The sequence below is a fragment of the Camarhynchus parvulus genome, chromosome Z (assembly GCF_901933205.1).
Source record: "Camarhynchus parvulus chromosome Z, STF_HiC, whole genome shotgun sequence".
NCBI lineage: Eukaryota > Metazoa > Chordata > Aves > Passeriformes > Thraupidae > Camarhynchus > Camarhynchus parvulus.
This window is the reverse complement of record NC_044601.1, coordinates 55,403,646-55,429,828: the sequence shown is the minus strand read 5'-3', so window position 1 is coordinate 55,429,828 and position 26,183 is coordinate 55,403,646. Positions and strand designations below refer to the sequence as shown.

Genomic DNA, 26,183 nt, shown 5'->3' with positions numbered 1-26,183 from the left:
TTAAATGTTCAACATTAGTCCTCAAACCTCAAGATGTTTCCTCTTTTTTACTGCTACTTTTGGTTTTCCAGGCTTTCATTCTCCCAACAGTCTCCATTCAAGTCACTCCCAAATACTCGTGATTCTGCCTTGGGTCCTCTTAAATCTTGGCTTTTACACTAATCTCCAGTTCTCCCACAACTTAAGCATTGTTGTTTTTTTTACTGGTAAGTTTTTTTACCTAAATTGTTTTCCTGATATAATGTTATTAGCACAGAAATATTTTACATATTAAGAGTTTGGTTTTCCAAATCCAAGGCAGGACGCGGGTGAAACCCTCCACTGTTCTGGAGGTGAGCCTGCAAATCTCTCCAGAGCCAAGGTTCCCAGGTAACTCAGCTCTGGGACATACCTGACAGACAGAAGTTAGCATCCCTGAGCTGGGATGAGGAACTTTCAAAACATAAGATATTTAAAAAATTAAAAATTGATCTGTTTAGGCATGGCACCCTGTCACCTGTGTGCCCTTTCTTTACTTGCTTGTGGGAGCTCAAGTCTTGATATTGGTGTATTGTGTCAGACCTGGGAGCTATACAGATCAGTTGTTGCAAGTAGCATTTTAAACATAGCGTCAGCTTTGGATTTATCACGTGTCCTTTAAGCAAAAAAAAGGGTTATTGGTCTTAGGATTTGAATGCAGCCTTTACCTTCCAGTTTACTATTTTATGACTATGTGTCTGCTTTATTCCTTGTGTCTGCTTTGGTCAGGAAGCTTTACTCAGATTCTGATACACACTTCAGGGAAAGTGGGTATTCTCCAGAGAGATGACAGTTTTAGAACTGTTTTTTATTTTCTCCTTTGAGAATCCGAACCTTTTCAGTTCACATATATCTGATTTGCAGCTTGTTTTTTCTCTTTTCAGCTGCAGTCATAGAATTATAAAATCATAGAATGGTTTGAGTTATAAGGGACCTTAAGGATCATCTAGTTCCAATGCCCTTGCCATGGATGACATTCACTAGATCAGGTTGCTCAGGGCCCAATCCAGACTGGCCTCAAACATACCTGTGGATAGGGCATCATCCACAGCTCCTCTGATCCAGATAGGTCTTTCTTCTCCCCAGCTGGAAATACACTTCTGGAAATTCACAATATATGGTGTTTTTCTACAACAGATCTGAGCCGCATCACTCTGGATCTTGGGGCATTTCCTCTCTCCCTGTGCACTTGTCTTTTCTCACCTCTTCTCACCCCTCCATGCCACAGCAGAAGCTAATACCTTCTGTTTGCCCCAGCAGGCTTTGGATGCATTACCACCCATTTTTGCAACACCTGTCTCATCCCAGCTGCAGTTTGGATGAGCAAAAGTGCTTTGGTATGCAGTGTAGTAAGTTCCTGTAGTGTCTGGATATTGCAAGTAGCTTATTTTTTTGTCTGCATTCCTGTTAAGAAGGGTAGCAGTTGAATAGGATGAACTAAATAGTTGTTTGCACTGCAACAACAGGCTGACAGTTATGTAAAATACTTTCATGTGCAATCTCCTCTGATCCTCTGCTGGTTCAGAGGAGTATTATGGCCAGATTCAGCACGCAGGCTCTTGCAAAGACATTTTCATAAACTAGGGCACTGCTAAGCATAGAGGAGACCAAGACCAAGGTTGCTCTGTTTCTTCATCCTCAGCATTTACCTTTTCTTTCTACTTAATCTCCTGACTTCAGCATCTACAGTTTAATCCTGTGGGATAAGCACAAGACCTCTTTACCAAAGTGCTTCTACAAATACTGGTGATACAAATCACCTTGCAGAGGCTACTTCGAAGTGACAAGGTCTTCTGGCCAGATCAGTAGGAGTTGCTTTAGCGTATTATTCTAAAATGGGATTAGTTAAGTAACTCTATAGCCCAATTGAAACGCTGAGCCCAATTCACTTTTCTTAGTTCCCCCTTCTCTTTACCAGCTAAATGGCATTGATTAGGCTTTCAATTGAGCATTTTCTGAAAGGGCAGTTATGGGATCATTAATGGAATTCAGCAGCAAATTAATACAATGACCAGCTAACTGTAACTCTCATGAGCAGCAGTGGTACACAAACAAATATTCAAGCAGCTTCTGAAAACCAGCCTGCTTGTGGAAGCAGACACCTATTCCATTGCACAGAGATAATTTACAGTCACAGGGAACAACTATTTTGTATCATCAATTATTATATGTAAGAAAAGCAATTGCTTTTGTCAAGATATACATATTCAGATGCCTTCATCTAAGCAAATAACTATTTTTCATTAGGATTACCAGATTAATTTAATTAGGATTAAAATTAATGCCTGATTTTTATTAATATACATCTGTTAGAGAGCTACCTAGTCAAATAGGAAATCCCGTTTCTCCTAGTATATATTGTCAGGATAAACACTGATGTGTGCTAAAATTCATTGAAAAAGCACGAATAACATATTAAAATATGAATGAATTACAAAATATCCCATGTAAATAATGCTCTTCTATTCATTGTTAGTTTTTCAATTCTCACTATGATTTTTACCATCAGATTTATGATTCAAAAAATTTATTATTTTTAAAGATTAATCCTGTCAATTTTACCTTTGAAAAGCTATAAAATAACTATGCAAATTATTATGATTTTATTTAAATATTTTCTGTTAAATAACAGCGATTTTAATTCAAAATAACTTCAAAATTCTGGAAGGTCATTTTGCATTTGTAACAGCTGTTCTCATAACATTAAGCAGACTCTGAATGTTTTGTTCAGAAATATTTTGCACGCTTTACTGCGGTTTGAATTGTCTAGGCAAGTGACTCTTAGTTAACTTAAAAGTCTCTTTTTATGTGTCATCTGTATGTGTTTTGTTTATCTGTATGTGTTTTGGTTTAGTGTATTCACTCCAGTGTTATCATTCATTTTTTCCTACTCACCTCCAAAGTAAGAGCCATCTGTCAGCTTCAGCTCCTTGTTGGACTTGGTGATGACACCAGCAACACCGTGTTGAATGAAGTACATCTTCTTACCCACGGCCCCTTCTCGGATAATATAATCTCCAGGTTGGAACACCTCAAATCTCAGTTTGCTTAGCATGGCAGTCACAAAATTTGGGTCTGCATTAGCAAAAAGAGGCATTGTAGCCACCAGCTTCCGACAGTTGAAGTTGACAATCTCCTAAATGGGAAGGAAACATCATAATGGTCAGTAAATATGTTCAGTATGATGGGCTTTGAAAAAAAGACATTCTGCTTTCTTAATAAAGAATTTCTTTATGCTCATATTGGACTTTTCTGTGTCTCTGCGCTCACTTTATAACATATTTTCATGTGTTTCTAGAGAAGTGATTGAAACAAAAGTGCAGTCTGACTTTTATTTCTAAGGTTAAAGGTTGCCTTCCCCTGGTGACTTTTCACATGTTATTTATTATTCCCATTGGAGTTTAAGAGGACAATGTGGGAGAAAGATAAAAGTTAAATAGGAATGACACTGTTTGACAACCAGACTGGCTGTTGCAATAACTATATTAAGTGATGAAATGATGCAAGCCCTGTGTTTCCAAAAATTACGCCTTCTTTCTGTTTGAACATATCTATTGGTAATATAAATATATATTACATTAGATAGTTGAAATCAACAGGGAAATTTCCTGCACAGAAATTAATTAATTAATTTTGTAAACACAGAAACATACATTTCTGCCTTTTAAAGAGATGTGTATAAAGTAGGCCCCTAAATGCAGAAAGCACTACTATTCACCTAGGGCCTTAAGGATTTCTCCTACCAAGGAGAAACTGCATTTATATTTACAGAGCACACTGTAAGCTCATCTACATGAAAAGATTAGTACCAAAAAAAGCTGATAATGTTGTACTTGCTTTAAATAAATAAAAAGAAAACAAAACCATACGAATAATTTATGAAATATTTTCAAGCTCATTCTTGCGCACCTTACATTGTCTTGGGAAATTAACATGGTCAGTTGCCATTACAGATTTAACATTGTATTGAAAAACTAAGACTAATCAGTATTGCACACCGAGAATGGCTCAGGCAGGCAACATCTCCTGAGGCAGCAAACCCAACATGACAGGAAGAGCAAATATAATCATCTGTATATAAATGCAGACAGAGAAAATAAAAGAAAAATACAGCCAGCAGTCACTTAACTGCTTGCAAAACTAAATATGCCTTTATTGTCTGTGGAGTACCCCTAGCATTTCTTAAAGTAATACTTCAAGATTGATGTAAAGGACAAATTCCACCTACCAGTGCTCTCACTCCCATGACTGCATTCCTGCTGGAAGTGGCTCTTCCAACTTCTCATGCATCTGCTGTCTCACATATCTCATATATGCCACACAGACAGCCCTGAGCATGAAGCTCAGATATAATTATCCAGAGATCACACAAATTCTTTTCCTCTCCCTGTCCCACAATGTAATAACCTGCTTGTAGACATGTTGGGGAAGTTCAAGTAATTTCACACTATAAGCAACAAAACCATAGTGGGTTCTTCAAATCAGTTCTCTTGCATCTGGGAAAGACGTGGGAATTCACCTCTGAAGGGAAGACATTTGTTACTGAAGCAACTAAGGGGCAAGTGCATTAAGAGTGAGAAGAGTGAAGAAACAACCACCTTTCCCTGAGCAATCAACATCCTTTCCAAATAAATCTAGTGGGACTTAGAAAAGTAAATTTGAACAAAATGTCTCACTAAGCACCCTACAAACTAGTTTCCTAGTTTCCTATGTAAAAAAAACATGGTAAATTTGATGCAGGATGTCTTCTGTTTGCCTGAATCCAAAAATTATTGCAAGTAGCAGCATGTCGACTGCCGTATCGGTGACATTCAAATCTGTGAATACTGCTGAGTCAGTAGGTCAAGAAGGGCAATGCCAAGATACCCTCTAAGTATATTTTTTGTGAGGCAATAAGTATCATAATGAGATTCCAACTGTCTGTCTTTCTAAGGCATGAGGACAAGCTTATTTTCCTTCTTGTTTAAACTCTACATTTATTAGTAATGCTCCAGCCATCACCTCCTCCCAAAGGAAAGTTATTTGCTTCTCTGACTGCCAGCAGTGTGGTGGCATCCCATGAGGAGCCCCAGACTACATTCCCTGCTCCCTGTGAGACTGCCTTGCTGCCGTCTCCACTGATGCTGGCAACAGCTATTACTTGTCTTGTCTTGCTCAGGGACTTTTCAGTAGGCTTGCTGCTTGTTTTCTGCTTCTGAAAGTGAACAGCTCGTCTTGCATGCCCAGGAGGCAGAGAAAAGAAATTACTAAAGAAAGCAAAAATTGACTGGAGATTATATAGAAGCTGGTGGGGAAGCACAGAAAAGGCTGTGAGAGTAGAAAGTTCAGCTCCAGTCAAGATTAGGAAGAAAGAGTAAAATAGACTTAGGTGGAGTAGTACTATGAAAGAGAAAATGGGAAGAAACACAAAGAAGGAACAGTAAGACCTAGAAAAAAATAAACAGAAAAAAAAGAAGGCAGAAATCTTGACTTTAAAAACAGGTTGAGAAATGGAAATTGCTGAAAAGTGAGAACACAGGAACACAAAACCTGGAGAATAGGTGTCTGGAGTGAAAGCTGAAAAGTAGGGCAGATGAAGTAAACAAAAGGGAAATTGGAAAAAGAAAAAAAGAAGTTATCCCTAACATATCTTAATCAGTATAGAGAGGGGAGAATTCAGACCTGGATGAATCCTCTGTGCAGACCCAGTCCTACTCACCCAGAAGGGAATTCATCACATCTTGAGAATCCCAACAAAACATACCTTTGAAAGAGGATTTTCACCCATGGAATCTCATGTCTTCTTATGGCTCTGCCCACTTTTTAATCTTCTGCCCACTTTTCTGTCACATTATGTAACCTGTATCTGGATATACCCATGTATGCACACACATTATCCTGCTCAGCCTGAGTTGCCTAATGAAGGTACCAACATAGCTACAAAACCACCCTGCTGAGGTAATTTCAGCTGTTATTCCTAGTAATGCATTCATTTTGTTGATTAGTTTTCTGTGAAAGTTTGCACTAAAGTACAAACTTCCCTTATTTAAGATGTTAGAAGGTGGAAAATTACCGAGGGAGAAAGAAATGTGTCATTTTTAAGTGCTTTGTTTTTCTTTAAAGTGTTCTTTTATTTAAATATGAGATCATTCAGAGCAGTAAAATACATTTCCCTGAATCTTAATCACAGGCAGTTCTGCAATTTCAGGTTCTTGTGTATTACTTTAAATATCATCCTGGGGAGAAAGAAACAGTAAAGATTATGAAAGTGTTTTATGTAACTCAGAAAGTACTAGGAGAAAAAGTTCCGAGTTTTAAAAGAGAGGTAACAAAAGAACAAACTGACAAATTAAGAGTTGACATTTTGTATTGAGAAAAATCTTTCACTCTTATTTTTCTTTTAATTCTTTGGAGCTAGACTGGAACCAGACTATGGTGCCCAATATTATATCTTCATTAAATGAGATTTTGTCTCACCTCTACTTGAAGAAAATACCAAATGAAGCCTGAGGAAAGGATCATGGAAGACAATACCAAATGAAGCTTGAAGAAGGGATAAGGAATGCATTATATAGCTGAAATGGTTAAAGAGCAAGAATGAATCAGACCTAGATAGAGCAAGTGTTGATTATTCCAATTGCTGGTCTCTTACACAATAATTAAGAGATGCAATGGTCTGCTTTATATAAGAGATTGGTTAGTTAATTACACTGGCTTCTGCTCCTTTGTACTATATTGGATTTATTACTCATCTTGACCTTTCTGGATTTTTTTTCAAACTGATGCTAAAGCATCAGATATTATAATTTTGTGTGGGTTCGATATTTCTTGATGGCTTCTCTGAAGAATCTCAAGAAGTTTTTAGGACTTCTTTTCCAGAAGATTTTTAGATGGATTGTAGTTAGACTGACTGGAAAATCCTGTTGCCATAAAAAAGGAAAAGTTCTTGAAAGATCTGTTATTTTTCTCAGTAAAAAAAGTTATTTTTCTCAGTAATCCAGTTGAGCTAATAAAAGGTACTACTTCCATCAACAAACGATGTTCTTCCTATGTGTAGGCCATTTGGAAAAATGGCTTAGTTTAGCTTTATTATGAGACTTCTACATACTATTGCAAAAATCTGGTGTATAACTGTAACAGTGCAGCTTTTTTTCCCCAAGTGTTCCTTTACATTTTGCTTTAAAAGGATGTGAAACTAAATCAGTCTTAATTTCCTGATCATTAAAAGGAAGAAATCACTTTACTGAGAAAACTATTTTTTCCCTTAGAAATAACTAGCAAATGAAAAATTACTGACCCATCATTAAGAGAGAACCATAGGCATTATATTTAGGGATTTGGGTTAGTTTGAGCAGGTTAGATATATTTAAACCCAGTTCTAAGGAGATATATACTGTATGTGTTCATGATTTCCTGTAATTTTTTAACCCATTGGTCAATTATAGTTGAGTTTGGCAGAAAGAAGGCATCTCACTGATACTAAGTTCTCACAGGTTTTCTGACAGCAGGCAGTCAGGAGGACTAGGATTAGTATCACACTGAGGGAATGACTACATCATTATCTAACAACTTGTTAAATGCCAGAAAATCTACATGTGGCAATTGGATGCAATATTCTTCATTTCTGGTGCACCTGAAGTTGTTCAAATTGCTTTTACACATTCTGTTTTATCATCTCTACAGAGTGTATGACTTAAAAATAAATTTTGCTCAGGGGCCTTTCATGTAAGTAAAAACAACTACCTAAATTTTTTCCCTCTTTGAATGGGATTGCCTCAACTTTCCATTTTTCAATTACACTGATAAGTTTCAACATAGAGACTCTGCTTAAATTTTACTTTTAAACATGGTAACTCTTCACCAGTATGTCTAGAATTGTGTCAAGAAACACTGTTCTTTTTCCTTCAGGACTTGGTATTTTGTCATTTTGTCAATAGAATTGGATATTCCTTTTGTCTGTTTTAGAAGCCTGTGTAGCCCCTATAGTTATATATTTTAAAGCCCAAGAATGCTCTGGTCTGAGGTACCCAATTTATCTGACCCAAAGACAAAGCACAAAACAAAGAACCTTTGATCTCTAAGGCAAACAGAGTCCATGGGATCTCAATTGCCTTGAAAACCAGTGACCAGCCTGTCTATTTCATTTTCAAAGTCCTCCAGCTCCCAAGACCCCCAGTATATACCTGGATGAAGCATATCCAAATGCAGAAAATTTGCCATCCAGCTGTGAGATAAACTTAGGCACAATGAAGGAAGGAATGCATAGGCTTTGCAGAAAAACAATGAATGAAATTCTGATTCTACCAAGACTGACAGGACTGAGCTAAAACAGTTTTTTTTTTTTGTCCAGCTCTTTTCAACTCAGATTAAGACAAGTCAACCCTAAACAGAGCATATGGTAGCTGGTATTGCTGTCTTTGAACAGAAAGCAATCTTTTTTATGCATTTGCAATCAGGAGGGACAAAGATTGGACCAATTATATTTTCTTGGCTTAGTTGATTAAATGTTGGCCTTCTGCATATTTTTCTGTCATTCCCTTCTTGATTAGAATTTTCTATTCAACTCTTTATATGCATTTTTTATGCTTCAGTATTATTATTGCATTAAATTCAAATGCAGACAGAATAATCCTTTTGAGGCAATATGGTTCAACCAAACCTCCAATAAAGGCACTCTGATGAAAGATATCCATCTTTTTCCCAGCTTGTTAATTGATTTAATGGAGCTTAAGAGAAAGCAGTCCTGTGCATTTCAAGCTCCTCTTTGGATTGTCCATTATATTTAGAATATTAGAAAAGAGAAAAAGAAAGAAAAAAGACACTATCCACTCTTTCATTTATCCAACTGCTTATCCATTTTCTAACTATTTTTAAAAGGAATTTAGCTTTCATCTTCTTCAATGTTCTGATATGCTAAATGCTGCTTAAGTTTGTTTTCCAACTGGAAAAAGGACGAGAGGCTTTAAAATGGGAGCAGCAATACAGCCAATGTTTTAAGGAAGCCTGTAAAAGAGAGATAGCCAGTCCAATTTCAAAAGCCTAAGAAGTCCTGATAATTGAGATAAGTACTTAAAGTTTGGTCCATTTGACCAGTCTCTGCTTCTTGAAGGTTTTACCCTTTAAACTATTCTGCTGAACAAATTTTCTCTGTGTATGCTTTTTGGAAAAAACACCCAAATATTTACAGTTTATTAAAGAAGGTAATGTGGAATTAGTGCTGTACCATAACAGCAGTTGCTGTGGAGACTGTTCTATCTTATTAACTGAATAAATAAACTGGAACTTTCAAAAGTATTTAACAATCACTACTTCAGTTTTTTTTGCCCCTGAGTAACTAAATATCTTCATTCCCATTTGTATGTGTGTACACTGGAAAGTTGTACTTGTTAATCCTATACAGTATTTAAAAAATAGTATCTTGGGGGGGGGATGCTAATTAAGGCTGAAATCCTTGTTCATCAGGAATTTTAAATATTGAAGTTGCCCATTAAGCCAATGAGAATACAGATTTAAACACATGTATTTTAACACTGCAGCAGAAAATGAATACTAAGGGATATGAAGTTGAAAAACTGTCAGCGCCAATATCCTGTTGGTATCCATATGATTATCCATATTTTGTGTTAGTGCATGGAAAAGTGGCACGAGTTAAACTTCATGTTTGCTCCACAATGAATGAAGCAACTTTCATGTTTTCCTAAATATCACTTTTAGTGATTAAGAAAGAGGAGAAAGTTTTGCTAATAATCACAAAACTCTGTCCATTTTGCTTGCTCACAGGTTAGTCTCTACTGCAGCACTGCTTCTCCATGTCTTTGGAGCCTCCAGCCATCTTCTCCAGCTGGTGATCTAGTTTAATGGTTCTGGAAACCATTTCCACTACTATGCCTTTGTACTGAAACTCCACTTGCCATCACCAATCAATATGTGGTTTACCTTCTATGTCATCTGTGTGGCAGCTACTACTTTTTAATACTACATGCTGCAAAAAAAACCTAGTTCAGTTGCTACTTCCAGCTTTGCCCAATGAAGACTACCTCCAGTATCCACCAAAGTCAGTAAGATTTTACCTGATCACCACAAGAAAAGGGGGTTTGTTTTAGAATAGTGCTGGAAAGACTGCTGCTGTTCTCAGGACAGTGCTTGATTCACCTGATAGCAAGGTAAAGTAATTGTGCTTGAAAGAAAGAATAAGAGGACACAGTGGAGTTTCACAAAGGCAGCCTGAGTTACATTTGTGTAAATTATTAGGTAAAATATATTGATTTGGGTGCTTTATTGTTTAAAACATAGAGTTAGAATGCAGGACAGCCTGAAGAGTTTCTCTCACTTGAGAAAAGGAATGCCATGCATAGAATAACTTGTGGATGAAAGCAGGGAGGACGAAATCTGTGTTTAAAGCTATCAGGGGTGACTGGGGGCTAAAACAAAGTTTGAAGCAAAGAACTAGGTGGTGGGAAAACATAAACATGCCTTAAAAGAAATGGAAAGCTATGGTTTGGGTACAATTTTTTTGTGTGATTTCTCATTTGCTCTTGTTTGTTCAAGATCAGAAACGGAGGCTGTGAATGCATCCATGGAAAGTTTAATGTGTGCTCTGAAACAGGCAAGTAATTCCTTCTGCCATTCCAACTCTCCCTTTGTCCTCTCCTCCTTTCTTCTGTCCTCCATGTACTGCAACCCAGATGACCAAAACTGAGCAAGAACAGAGTTTCCAAGAGAAGGTTCTTTATCTACGCCCTATGTGTATAGTTTAGTTGACACAGTAGCAACAACAACCAGAAAACAGTTATTTAAAAATCAGTGGTGATTTGTTCACTGAGTTATTTTACAGCTCTTGAGCAGCTCTGGATGAGAAACACTGTTATCTTGTTAATTGCTAAGTTAACACTTACTCTTCTTATAATGAATTAAAAGCCCATTGGTTCAAAGGGTCTCTCTATAAATTTATTAAGTGGCTTAAATTAAATCTTACTGATTATACTGGATAAATCCCAGTTAGCTGAACTTGAAATATCCACACTGAAATTATGTTTAGTGTTTTTAAGTACATTTCAGTTTGCATCTAATTTTATTTGTAACTACTCAAAAAAGGCCTACATTATATTATGCGCAAGAAATATCAAACTCTTAACTCTACCTAACACACAAAATTTAGACGTTGTTAGACCATGTATATTTAAAGTGAAAAAAAGAGATTTTATAATGAATGAGAATTGTTTAGGTTTCTTAGGTAAATGTGTGACAGGACCCGGAATGCCTGCATGTATATGTGCTAGAATATTTACAATGCCAGCTAGAGAGGTACACAGCTATATATAACAGAATGATATAAAAAGAAAGATAAGGAGGATGCACAATCCCTTTCTAATTCTGAACTCGGCCTTCGTCACTGCTTTGCAATGTGAACTGGGGCAAGCTAATTGTCATACCATTTGAATTTGCCTTCTAAAGGAAACTACTGGCAAGGATGCTGGAATGGTATCAGGTGCAAAGGCTCAGTGATCTTATGTTGTGAGTAGCGACTTGCAATACAGGTGTAAGAAGTCCATGACCCACATTCAGGCCACTGCGCCAGAGCTCAAGCATGCAGAAGTAGAAAAATACTGAAAGTGCTGATTTTAGAGCCCTGGTTTACAGTGAAACATGAGGATGATGCTCATTTGTAAGGGTGAGACACAGAGAGCTGGCTCCAGAAAAGTTATCAGCAGGTCATAAAAATGGAGATGAATTTTCTGGGAATAATTTAGTAGAGTGTCAGCCAGACAGCCCTCAAGACAGAATTTGCTTGAGAGTACCACTTTGGCTAATATTGGTAGCTGCAGGGAAAAGAGATGAATAAATTGCAAGGGAGTTGTAAAGAATGGATAAAATTTGAGGAGGGCAAATGGTGACAGCAGAAACAGCTTCAATACCAGATCATGTGGAGCAAAGAGAAGGAAATCTGGCAGGAGTAGACAAGTCAATGTGTATTAGTAATAACAGCTAGAGTAAAAGTAATGCATCAGACTTTAAACATCCAGTGTTTAGTGTGTAGGCAGACACACTAAATAATGGCATGGCATCAGAATATAGAGTCACTTTACAGCTAGAAGCCAAATCACAGTCAAGACTTGACATATCAAGGATGCACCAGGACATCCTCAGCATTTTTACATTCTGAAAACTCTTATTCTATAGAAAATGGAGAAGAAGCAGAAATGTAAATAATAAAAAAGAAACCAGGGGAGATACCTACAGCCTTCTGCTGTCTACATTTACTGCTGTTACTCTTTTCTGCTCTCTGAATGCCACCACTGAGGCCTTAAATACTTGTGCTTGTGCTTCCACTACAGGATTGGCCATACACTAAAAGCAAAGGGGTCGGATGACAGCAGGGCACTCAGGATCTGCCATTAGCATCTATGCATGAGCCCAGGCAGCCATGTTATGCAGTTCTTTATGTAATTTTAATATTATTTTTCAAAACAATTTCAGTTCATCTGCTTGGTCAAAGTTTAAAATTTATTTAACTATTAGTAGCATTTAATTAACTTTTATGTATAATTTAATTGCTCACTTAGTGAATTAAAGATAGGCCGAGGTTTATTTCCATAAGAAATATATTCCTATAATTTATTCAGAAAGTTCTTCAAATTATCTTTAGACTATATCTTAATCTCTACTTTTATGAATAAATTTATCTATATTGATTTTATTTCATAGGAGGACCCCTAAACTCCTTGTAACTACAATTCATTTTAAGGTAATATATTATCGTCTGGTGGCATAGGAAATAAGTGCTGAGATACAGGGCAACAGTAGAAGAAGAGAGACCATATCAGAGTCCCTAATGCAATATATGCACTTAGTACTTTGCAAAGGTACCAACAGAGTTTAACACAGCATTCTTCTCACACAGACATCCAGGAAATGTGTTTGCATGTATGTGTCAGAATACATTTATATGTATATATGTGTGTGTATATATATATATATAAACATGTATATACATATAAACACATATGCATATATATGTTCTCCCACACATGTATTGATATGTGTACTGGACATACCTCTATGTCTTATACATTAAATGAAAAAAAAAATCAAAGTGTAACTAATTAATGTGTCCCATTAGAACTGCATTTTAAATTAGATTTAGTTATCTTATTTAGGGGTTGATACAACTCACGTAAGAGTGTGTGCTTGTATAACCCAAGTTATAATCTCCAAGCAAAGAGGTGAGAGGAAAGAAGATTCTGCTCCAAGTCCCAATTATGCTCTTTGGAAATGAAATGTCCTGATGTTCTATATTCTGCAAGGACACATGATCTGTATCTATTTTCAGCGAACATCTTCTCACATGGTGGCCTAAAAATAGGCCAGCCATGAACTTTAAATAATGGCTTGGGAAGGGTATTAACCTCTTTCTCACATTCTAAGTTTGTCCCATTGCTCTAAGTATCAATATTAGGAAGAACGTATCTGGTGTTAGAGAATGACAAAGCAAGCTACATAGACTCCATTTCTGCTCCTCCACAGATGCCTTTGCCTCTTAATTCCCTTCAAGGTCTGTTATATAAATGAGGCTGTCCACACACAATACTGACAGCATTTCTCTTCCTCTAAGTAGTGAATCTGTTTTCTGCCAGGTGTTAAAAAGCATGAAGTATTTAATTTCCAACCCTACAGGGTGGGAGATTTTCTACTCTTAGTGAAAACTTGCCTTTTTATAAATACACAAGTGTTTATTCAATGTGTGGCAATGATTGGCACATCAAGTTTTTGGATTTTTGTTTTGGGGATTGTGGATATCTGTATTACCTGCATTTCCCAAATACTCTCTTACAACTCCCATAGCATAATGCAAATTTTTCAAATGTTTCTCAATAATTCTGCTCTTTTCTTACTTTTTTTAATAGACACAGATACATTGTTGCTTCCTGATTTTCAACTTAGTAAAAGAAAAAATTCTCACTATGACGTAAACCTGATTTTTTATATATGTAAGGGATATTAATGAGATTACAAAAATAATAGTTTTCAGTTGCACAGTAATCTAATGACAGCCATACAGGCTAAAGTGAAAACTGCTAATTACAAAGAATGTGGCTTTTCTTTAAATTGATACCACACAGGTGTTTATTTTATCTACAGAATATTTTATTCGCGTAGCAATCATCCCATTGCTTCAGCGAGTGCACAAACATGCTATGATCAGTTCACAAATTTGCAACTTCATGTTTTAGGGTACCTCATTTGTATCCTTTCAACCAAGCATGGAATTTTTTTTCTTTTCACAAGTGAGGGAAAAGAAAAATTGATTTATTGAGAAGAAAATTAACCTAGAATCCACAGACAAGCTAGGAGATGAAAATCCTTTTCAGGAATTCCTTGCCTGTCAGTGCTCTACTACTACCAAGGCTGGCTTAGGATCCAGTGCCACTACTGAGCCAGCACTGTGAAAAGGTATTGTGAAAGAGGTGGTGGGGACAGATAAAAATATTGCCTTGAACTCAGTCCAGGAGCTACCAGGAAGCCTGTACCTGTACTCACAGTGTCAGACACTACATTTTGCTCCGGCTTTTAATTTCACTCATCTCTGAGACTCTCATTAATCACTATAAGTATCACATATTAAGTTCTTTCAGTGTAAGACATTTATCTTTAAATGAAACAAGTGTAATTCAACACCTTGTGCATCCATATCTATGCTATATTTAATTATCTGTCTATTTATAATAATTTCAAAAATTTTAATTCAATTTCCATTTCTATTTAATCCCTTACATAGAAATTACCCATCAAAAGAGATTAGATTTTCAAAAGATTATTCTGGAGCTGTAAAGGAGACTCCAGATTTTCATAATGTACCAGAAACAATTCAGTATTTCAACTTTTACTGCAGTAAAATTTCTGGAGAAAAGATTTTAAGCATTTGCTTATTGCATCTTCTAGATAACAGTCACAATACAAAAGTACAGATCAGGCAGATTTTTGTGCAGGTTTTGAAGTAATGTACAACTTTTTTTGCTCAAGTAGCACTAGGATGGAAGTAAAATAAGGATTTAGCATTGCCTTGAGATGCAAAATTTAACTTGGATTACCTCCCACAGCTTTAACTAGGTTAACCTTCCTAAATCATTGGTGCATCAACAGGAAATTAAATTCATAAATGTACCTTCAGAACAGATCTGGTGCTCTGTTGTTTTTTCCTCTCCTTGTCTTTGCCTTTGAGATCACATGCTTTTAAAAGGCAACTACAGATTTATGCATGGGAAGTGCTGTGTACCCTTCTGTATGCTGTTACTACATAATGTGCAACTGAGTGCATAAAAATAGGCACATGCATTTGCTTCTGCATCAAACAGTTCATGGCACATTTATTTCCTCTTGCTGGAGGTGAGTCACAACTCTGATCTTTGTGGTGACTTTCATGGACAGTGGCACATTAAAGGGGTGCCCCCCCAACACCGAACCCTTTGTATTTAATGCCCCTCACAGCATTTTTGCTGCTTCCAAACAAATGTGCTTCAAAAGCCTTTAGCCTGCTTTCTGAATTTAAATTCCACAATGGAAACTCAAGGAAAAGATGTTCACTTTCACCCACCTCCATTAATGAGATTTACAGGAAAGGGATGGATGTGGGCATGTCGGTACTGTGTATCTCTGTCTTGTTTGAAATCTGTTTTCTACTGGAGTTCTGGCTGCATCCTGCCCTCTGCTTTCCCCCTTCCCCTTCCCATGCTTTCATTATGGAATGCTGCGACTTTTTTTTTGCACAAGTTAATGAAGAAGAAATGAAGAACCCTGGAGTACCAGGGTGTCAGATCCTTATCTTGAATTAAGAGAAACAATGTAATTTCCAGTTCTGCATCAAGAATTTTAATTTGCTTATTTTTCATTTATCTTGAGTTATTCTCTAAAGAGTTCAGCGGAACATATTTTAAATTCTGCTGTTTTACTGTAATTAATTAATAGTCACAATTCAGGGATTAGGGACAACAATAATTTGGTTTTAGCTAAATAAACCAAAATTTTTCACATCCAACCAAAAAGGACATCTGTCAAGCCGAAGCAAGCGTGGTATTAAAAGATTGTGTTTACATAAGAAGACCTAACTCAGGAGTTATGTGAACTACGTTACTATTACTATTTTGAACCTCCTAAAAATCAGCAATTCTATCTCTAATTTCAATAGCATATTCAGATCTGATGGAAATGAACATATTGTGGTAGGCACCAATTTATGGCAACGTCTCTTGGCTTTCACCAGAAACTACAAGGAGATTAAAAAAAAGTGCTTGACTCTTTCCATCCACTGCCCCAAGCACCACCTTGGTATCAAGCAGCTGAGCAATTCTTTGGTCTGTTAAAAACTGAGACATGACAGACACTTGGAAGCACGATCTTGGGCAGAGCAAGGCAGTGGGTGAATTTAGTCTCTGCAGGACAGCTGCTATTCTCTCACTGGACATGGTGCCCATAAAAACCTTTCTGATTTTGCTCTTCAGATGCCTGAGCAGCACTTCCAACAGGAGCACATACAGACTGGATTTACTTTTCTGTAACAGGATTTTACCTCTCTCGCAGCATCCAGTTTGCATCTAAATGGTTTGGAACTTTTATCAAACAGCTTGCCTTGCTTTCTATGAAAGACAACTGCTGCACTAAGAATTGGGCATTTATTTGGATTAGTATATTTGCAGAACTCATGAAAGAACTGTCATGTCTGAAATATTTATTAAACAATTACAACAAAGGAGTCTTGTAGGCGCAGTAACATGACTATTCAAAATCATAACTACCGAGAAGTACTGGTGTATTATTATCTGTGCTATCGGAAGCAATTAGATCTGGGACTTGTCAAAGCATGTCTCAGCTCAGGATGGATTTGCTAATAAAGGATGTCAAACACCAATAGGACTGTGATCAAAGTTTCCTGAACATGGGGAACAGCAGTGGAAGTGGATGACAATTTCACCGCAGCATATACACCATGAATGTGCATACATCAAAGAGCAAACACTCCCCAGAGCTCAGCAAATCAAACCACATTGTCTTAGGTCCCTGGGAAACAGCCTTGAGTGTGCACACCATTTGTTACCATGTCACACCTGTGGAGGAAAATCATGTTAAAAGACAATAATCCAATCACCACCTGGTGATTGTCTGCCCATTTCCACATTAAAGTGGCCATTTCCTACTATTTCCAATTCTAAAAACTTCATTATAGTTACTTCTAAGGACTTTTCTTTCAGCCTTGTATACTTGGACTGCAATTTAGACAAAATTTACACAGATATTTGAAAACCACCAATTTTCTTTTTCAGCATTAGCCAAATATATCATGCTGTGGTATATCAGCATGTATTCTGCAAGACTGACATGCTGCATAATTCACTCAGGATTCAGTACTCCAGAATATGAACTACAGTTATACTTTATCTGTGCCTCTGAGAAAAACAAACAAACAAGCAAACAAACAGACAACCATCCCCCCTCCTTTAATTCACTAGTTAAAGATAAGGAGATATTTAAGTGACTTCCACTGTGACTACCTCTATAATAAGGATATGGTTTCTTAGTTCCTCTCTTTAAGCTTTGTAGTAAGGATCACTGCATTTTAAAATGCAGAAAAATACAGTGGATTGCAGTGAACTAGTTACCTGTTTTTATGAGATAAATTTACGGACATAAGTTGTAATGGAATCAAAATCTCCAAATTCAAACATTTCTATGATACTTTATTGTGTTTTAATTTAAAAAAAGCTACCATTATTTTAATATTTGAAAGTCCAATTACACCCCATTTTGGCCTTATATTATTACTATGGAGATGCTTCATCTTTTGTGCACAGGACTATAGTACAGTCTAAATAAGAATACATTACTTAGTGGTTTCTGAAGATAATTACTAAATAAAAAGAAAGATATTAAAAAAGAGATTAATTTAAATAGGGAAAAGGAGAAGGTTAACAATTAAGAAAGAACACCAAGGTTACCAAATTGCTTATTTTAAAACTGACTTTAAACACACAAAATATTTCTCTACAAAAATACCTAATTTGTTTACAAGTACCAAACCATCTGGTTTGGGTCCAATTTTCACTTAGGTACAATGTAAATTACAAATCCAGTAATGGAAGCTTACTTTATTGTGCGAGTATTTTTCTTACAAGAACTGTCACAAAATGCCACTCCTAATGCAGCACTAAGAGGCTTCTCGGAACCCTACACCTGACCCATTAGGCTGTCATAGGTACCACAATGTACCTACATTCACTATCCCCACAGGAACAACAAAGGTCAAGGACTTCACAAAGGTCTGCTCAGTTCCAGAAACAGCACCATGTAAAGGTAGAGAAGCTTGTTAAAAAGAAACTACAAGAAGCTTCTTATGGTCTAGTTGGAAGTTACTGGTGGGGAGCAATATTAAGTGATACACCTAAATAAATGCATGAAATAATGTATTTGTTACCACTTAGAGTTAGTTTTTACCATTACAATTTAAAAGAAAAAGTAAACTCAATGCTTGGCAGTGATTAAAAAGCAAATCAACATTAGGAATTACTTGCATTATTACAGCATCAGTATTCTTGCTGCAGAACTGATGCTTTCGCCTCTAAAAGGCTGTAGTAGACCCAGGGAAAAAATAATGAAAATGGCAAGAAGAATGATCTAGCTTCCATGCAAGAAAAAACTAATATAAAAAAAATACAGTTTAAGGATGTTATTGTAAAACTATAAAATCATAACTGGCATGCAAAGAGTCTGTAAAAATTCACTGTATTATATAATTTTTCCTACAAGAGTTAATGGCCATCTAAACCAAAAAACATTTGGAGTCATTTTCAATTCCAAAAGAAGGTGGTGGTTTCTCATGCAGGAGGGGTCAGGTCTGTGCTCTTTGACAAAGGAAGGTGTAGCTGCAGAGAGTACTTAGAATAAAGAATGCAAATAAGTTATTGGAAGAGATGTGTATTAACGATTACCCAGCACTGAACCTGAAAATACTGAAACCCTCTACCTGAAAATACTGAGAGTCTAGGAGAGTCATTAAGGGACACACCATACTTTCCCTGTTCTTGTTCTTTCATGGGCATGCACCCACAGCCACTGCTGGCAAGACTGATGGCTTAAACAAAGGCCAGAGCTGAGTCACTTTGACTTATACTCAGTTACAAGATGGAACTAGCAATGTATATGTATTTCAACTTTTATAACTCAGGTGTTCTTTTGGAATATATTTCTCTTAGGAGCATTTGGTTTTTTTGGTTCTTGTCTGTAGTGTCTCCATTTCATGTAATGACAATTACAAAGAACACTTTTGGGATTAAGGCCTCCTGAGGCCAAAGGATATTCAAGCCTTGTAGATGGTAAGAATTACAAGTTAAAAAGTGTGAAGTTTGATAGCTCAACCTGCTGACAAGCTAGAGATGATATTTATATAAGGACAACATGCTAATTGTTTCTAATCACTACCTCAAGAAATGAGGGAGAGAGACAGTTAACTGCAATTGCTATTAAAGACAGAATTTATTTCACATGTCAATCGCTGTTAGAAAATTCAGTGTTTTTTCTAAGCTAGTCAGTTATGTTTTCTTTACTGTGAGAGCATGTGTGTGTGGGTGGTGTGTGCAGAGAGAGCCTGATTATTATCTTAGACTTGTTGCAGAACTTGTACGGAGCAACAGATAGGTTGGATGAATTCAACACTGCATGGCATCGAAGAAGAAATTTAAAATCTTTCATCTCTACCAAAATTGTAACTGCCAGGAGTCTCTTGATTATCCTGTTCTTGAGAAGACTGGACACTTATTATCAGATAAGTCTATCTGTGGAAATGGATATGCTTTCAATTCAAGTGAAATTTCTGAATTTAATGAAAAGAAACCCTTATCATTTACTTTTGTCAGAGAGCATGTATCCTTACAAGCAAGTATGCACATAACATATTGCAATTTATGGTTAATTCAGTTTGAGTGTGCAGAGCTGAGAGTATCCAATTAATTACATTACTAGTGGACTAATACACCCAAATTGTGCAATTAATTAAACAGGGGAGAATATAGAGCTTTTCAGCCCCATAAATGTAGTCTCAGTTCCCAGTCATCGAATGCAATCTCTTTGTTAATACTAGATTATCCTTGAAGGATACAGGTCAGGAACCAGTTGCTCTACTCAGCTTTGAAGCACTTAGAGCCTTGTACAGTTTAAAAAGGTTCAGGATTCCTTTTTCCCTTTATTTAAATGAAGCCTTGTTAATTGCCCACAATAAACATGAGTCTATTTCTATTATCCAACCAAGCTATGTACTCACACACATGCATCAAATCTTTTCTCAGATTTTCATTATTTTAATCTTCCAATCCACTATGAATGTTCCATACATAATGTTCAGAAGCTTATTAAAATGAACATCCATCCTCTTTTACAAAGAAAGCCTTAACCTCTGCTATCAAGGCAGATGATTGTTCTGCTCTGCACTGGTGTGACCTCACCTTGACTTCTGTGTGCCATTTTGGGTGCTAGAATATGAAATGACATTGAACTATTAGAGAAGGGTAACAAGGATGGTGAAGGGCCTTGAGGGGAAGCTGAATAGGAGCAGCTGAGGTCACCTGGTCTGTTCAGCCTGGGGGAGACTGAGGGGAGACCCCACTGCAGGTACAACCTCCTTGTGAAGGGAAAAGAAGGGGCAGGCCCTGATCTCTGCTCTGTGGTGCCCAGTGATAGGATCCAAGGGAGTGGCCTGAAGTTGTGCCAGGGGTGGGTTAGAAAAAGGTTGGCTACTAAAAAAGATTTTTCACCCAGAGGGTGTTTGGGCACTGGAACAGGCTCCCCAGGGCAGTGGTGACAGCACCAGCCTGACAGAGCTCAAGAAGTGTTTGAACAACACTCTCAAGGCACAGGGTGTGACTCCTGGGGATGGTGGTGTGCAGGGCCAGGGGTTGGACTCAATGACCCTGATGGGTCCCTTCCAACTCAGCATATTCTATGATTCTATGATTCTATAGGCATATACAGCTTTATTACTAGCATTTTTCATGTAATAATTATTTTTACACCAGATTTTTGCTGCTAATTCTATGTACTTTAGCTATTTTTAATGGTTGAATGATCATATTTATATCATGCATAATTACTTTCTTGCTAAAAAAACCCCAAAATTTTAAAACGTGGACCAAAAAGAAGGTCATCAGTCTTAAAGAAAGCATAGCTGTGGAAAATTTCAGCCCATACAGTAAATTTGAATGGCTGAGAACAAGAAGTAGTGAAAACCCTGCAATTTTTTCATAACATTTCACGATGCTATAATTACTCAGCAGTTAGTATAGTTTCTTTTGTTCTGCTTACTCCAAGTGAGGAAATAATGGTTTCAGATTAATATCTTCATCAGAAGCTACTTTCATCAAGCTATGTCCTATGGAGACTCTGAATGTTTAGTCTAAATTCCAAGTACAATCAAATGTAGGATTAATTACAAACTTAAGAAATGCACTAAATATTTAGTTTTCAATGATGCAGCCAGGGTATTTTTGCTATTACCTATTATAGCCTTGTGCAGTTAATGGCATGTAACATGGTAAAGCCCATCCAATATATGAACAACTGTGTTCCATCTTTAAAAGCCTCCAATTTATTATCCATTATTTGCATCAAAAAGTTACCACCTGCACTACTAAGCTGCACATACTGAAGTGGTAGCTAAATCAGAATTTGAAACTCTTAACTAAGCAAAATACCTAAATGATGTTTTCAGGCCACAGTTGATAAACTGTCTTGAAAATTTGGACAGATTAATCGAGAAACCTGTTCTGGCACTGCCAGTGGCCAGTTATTATTTTTTCTCCTTTTTTTTTTTGACCTTTCTCTGGAACTCTGCTGTGTTGTCAGCAGGGCAATGTGCAACCTGATTGTAGCTAATTTTTTGTTATATAATAGAGAGAACAAAGAAGACCTGCGAAGTACAGCATAACCATAGCAAAATCAGAAGCCACTCCTTCCATGAAATTCTATTATTCTTTCATGTTTTTAGGGGCTCATTAATTTTTGAAATTTTACATGCTTGATTTCTCACCAGAAGTGCTTTTTCTTTTTTAAGGTTGACCAAATTTGCCTTTCTGCTTCTAAGCTGTTAGAAAAAAAGGAGGGGAAGGGGACAGGGCTAGGGGAGGGAGAGTGGAAGGAAGGAAACAAAAAGGGAGGCAGGAAAAGCTGAAAACACAAGTAATTAGGGTGCCACAATCGCAAATTGCTGATAGTAAAACAGTATTTTCCAATGGAAGGGTATCAGGCTTTACTTTTGGATAAATGCTTTTCTTAGAAGTGGAAACAGATGAAACTGTTTCTTCTGTCAGTGTCTGTACATGCTTCTGTTCTCTTAACAAAACACAAGCTCCATACTGGCCAGGATTCATGTTTTTACTCTCAGAGTAGTCTAGGGATGGCTCCCACAATTCTCCTGTCCCACACGGCAGATTCTTGCAGTACATTCTCCTCTTGGCATTCCAAAAGCTACTGAGATGAGCCACAGTGTAAACAGGCAGTGGCAATGCAGAATCCAGGGCCCTCTACCTGCACTCCAAAACACAAACTCAAAATATAAATGAAGGCCACAGTCTACACCTGTGTGAGGGAATTAAGTAGGTCAAGGATCTGGAACTTAGTCATGGGTTATTAAATTGTTAGAACAATCATGGTTTGGCCTGATTTTGACTTTAAGCATCTAGCAAAGACCAACAATTTTGGGCAGCACTCACCATTACCACTTGGCAGTTAGTAGGAGGGATGCTACTACGAGACTTTCACAACAGAGGTGTGGCTAAACTGTGACTTGGCAAGGCTTTGTTTCTTTATGACTATTTTAAATATGGAACTTGATTGATTTTGGCAATGGATTGTATCATGTTCTCCCCTCCCAACAAAGTGCAGGATTCAGTAGTACAGAAAATCCACCACAGACTTCTGTTCTCTCTTTGTCCCTCAAAACTTGAAAAAAAACCCCTGACCAACCTTCATCTATCTATCTTTCCAAAAATACAGATGTCATGCTGTTGGATGCTATATATATTACACACAGCCATATATACACACACGTATGGACACATAATCAGCACCACTCCTCCAAAAGCAGAGGACATTAGAAGGCATTACTTGGTAGCACTGAAAATTGCACAAGTTTCACATACTCGACTGTTCCACCCCTATTTTTCTTGTTTATTTTCTCTTTTCCCTGTTTATTCTCTCTTCCCTCTGAGTTTTTCAACTTGCTTCTTCTCTGGGTTTTTTTCCTCTTCTTTCAGTAGAGGATATCAGCCAACATCCTCGACCAGGTCAGGCGTGAGCACAACCCAATAGAAGACCATCTGATTTCTATTCCTGTTAAGGAGCTACTTCTGCTACTGCAAGATCCCACACCAGCAAAGAAAATTCCAACTGCTTCCACATATCACATCACATCACATCACATCACATCACATCACATCACATCACATAACATAGCAAAGCATAACCCCTAAAACTGGAATACAGACTACAGTTTCAACAAAAGAGATTTTTTAAATGGCTTTTATATATAATATTCCAGCTTTCTCATCTCAAGTAAAGACCAGTTTTACCAATGATGCTCCATTAGAAAATGAAAAAAAGCAACCCTCCCTTTGTGGTGACTCTCAGTGGTTTTATCTGTATAGATGTATGGCTAACAAGTAGGAAGAGTAGAAAAAGAATTTCACCCAGGACCATTTTAGTCCAGCTGATCTCTGTTTTAAAAAGTGGCAGAAAAACAGAAATTTTAGTTGACAGAAGGGTGTGGTTTTACTCTTTGGCAGGATTTTATTCTTTGACATCTTTGTGTGGCAGTGATTGACAGACTGGTCCTGAACAGAGTGTAGATCTTCTTATTTCTTTGTGTCAACCTAGTATAAGTTTTATTACCCTGGTCATCCATTGACTATGGTAAAAAAGATGAAATGTTATAGAAGGTAAAGAGCATTTCAACACAGAAACAGCGAAGACAAGAAATTTTTTCCTAGCATGAAGAGCTATTCAAAGACTTTAATCTTACCTCCCTGAGAGGATCATTGAGCTCATTCAAAATATTTTCTTCATCAAAGATCTTGCCTTGGTAGCGATGCTCATAGTAATCATGGATCTTCTGGCGCATTTCAGCAGGTAACTTGTGGAACGACATGTACTGTTCCACTTGTTTGTACTGTCAGGATAAAAAAAGGAAGGAAGAATTAGAAAAATGCCTCAAATTTTTGCTATCTAAAAGTACCTACAAAATACAAATTCATTCATGCATCCACTTAAGCTCTACATATTTTATAAAGGTAAAATTATTTTCACATATCAGAAAACTCTCACACAAGTATTAATTAATGTAATATTACTCACAGGACAGCATATCTATAAATTACAGAAACTACCTTTAGCAGCAATGCTAATATCCACATGAATATATAAGTTTTAGAAGCCAAACCCTCATATTTCTCATGTTTCCTAAATTCCCAGCTGTAGAGGAGCTGCAAAAATACACCAGCACAATTTTTAATTCATGCAGTAGACAGGAAAGCTGTACACAGTGTTTAGTCTGTAGTACTGCATTTGGGGAGAGCTGAAGTTGTGAAATTTTAGAAACTGGCTATGCTGTATTGCTAAGCAAGATATTAATGTTGTGTATGCTTATGGAGTTAAAACCTGTGGAGATAATGAAATAGAAAACATTCCTCAGGAGGGATGAAGAGAAGAGAAAGGTAAACTAGAAAAAAAGGTGTGGGATCAGGAAACAGAAAATGAGGGAAGAAAAAGATACCAGGATCCAGGAGATCAAGAAGTGCTCTTTTCATTTACCCTGTACATTTGGTTTCTTAGTTTTTACTAGTCCTCTGTCCTATATTCTGGGGATTTGCTTTTTTTTTTTTTTGGATAGCATAATTTTCAGAAAATGAAGTCCCAAATCAACATACTCATAGTTGTAGTGTACTAAACTACATAATAATCTAAGACCTACAAAATGAACAAGTTGTCTAAAGTGCAAATGGACAAATCCACCAGAATAAGATTTTTGCCCCTCAGAGCCCCCATCCTTGTCTCAGCTGAAAAGGATAAGGCACTGAGGCAGAGAAGGATAAATCCCTTCTCAGACTGAAAGGTGAGTTAAAATTTGGCAGAAACTTGATTCACAGATGTAAACAGTCTTAATATATTTTGTATTAGTTATTTCATGCTTAATTAGGGAATCTAAACCGTTTCCAATGAAAAAATCAATGAAGTCCTAATTAGGATTGGCACCTCTGTAGAACAATTAAGCAAATGTATAATGTACATGCCCTCTTTTGTGAACTGCAGCATCTATCCTTTAACTTATATAATTGAAGACTTTTCTATCTTCTGGAATTGAAATTAGCTTTTGCTTTGCAAAGTGGCAAAAGATTAGATTAGGCCATGTGTACAACATACATTCCAAAAATACAAGGAAAGTAATTTTGCATGGGACTATTTAACAATGAATATGTTAGAGTGATTTAACCCCTGCACAGCCATTTTACCCCTCTGCAGTAACAATTCTTCACTCACATCCTTTAGATGTGTGATTTAAATTTGCATGCTTGACATTGGTTTCTGATCTGATATGAAGAAATTTATCCATACATTGTGGGTTAGAACCAGACATCATCACTATGGCCCCTAGGACAGAGGCTGCTCCCTCACACAATCTTATTCACACACAAATGTGCTTAAGTAATGCTAATAACGAATAATCCTTGCTAGTAAAAGAAATACATTCATTCTGATGTATATTGCAAGCAAGCTGCAGAAGATTTTTATGCCAGAATGACCTTGAAATAGAGAAAATTCGAGCTACAAGGAAATTGCTTGGGCAGCAATTTCCACTGCTGCCTTTCATTAGTGCTGTTATTTGAATAGGGGCTTTCTCCTGCACTAGCAAGCTATTCTCTTTAACAAGATCTATGCTTTCACACGAGATTTTAGGGGAAAAGAAAAAATAAAACTAGTAGGAAAGTACTGCTTATCACTGGCCTGTCTCAAAGTGTTTTCAAATTAGTAATATATAGAATAATAGGCACAAATGAATATTAGCATCCTTTTCTTTAAAAATCTATGAAGAAGTGAAAAGCCTTCCCCAGTTCCCAGAAGTTTTTAACCATCTAATATAATATCAAGGTCCCTTC

General features: G+C 36.9%; 1 protein-coding gene across 1 annotated transcript in view; it reads right to left on the bottom strand.

Moving 5' to 3' along the window:
* Positions 1-26,183, bottom strand: part of HCN1 (hyperpolarization activated cyclic nucleotide gated potassium channel 1) — a 192,196-nt gene that overhangs the window by 16,920 nt on the left and 149,093 nt on the right. The window contains 2 exon segments of the mRNA XM_030969114.1: positions 2,914-3,154; positions 24,053-24,199. Of these exon segments, the coding sequence (XP_030824974.1) occupies positions 2,914-3,154; positions 24,053-24,199 (388 nt within the window).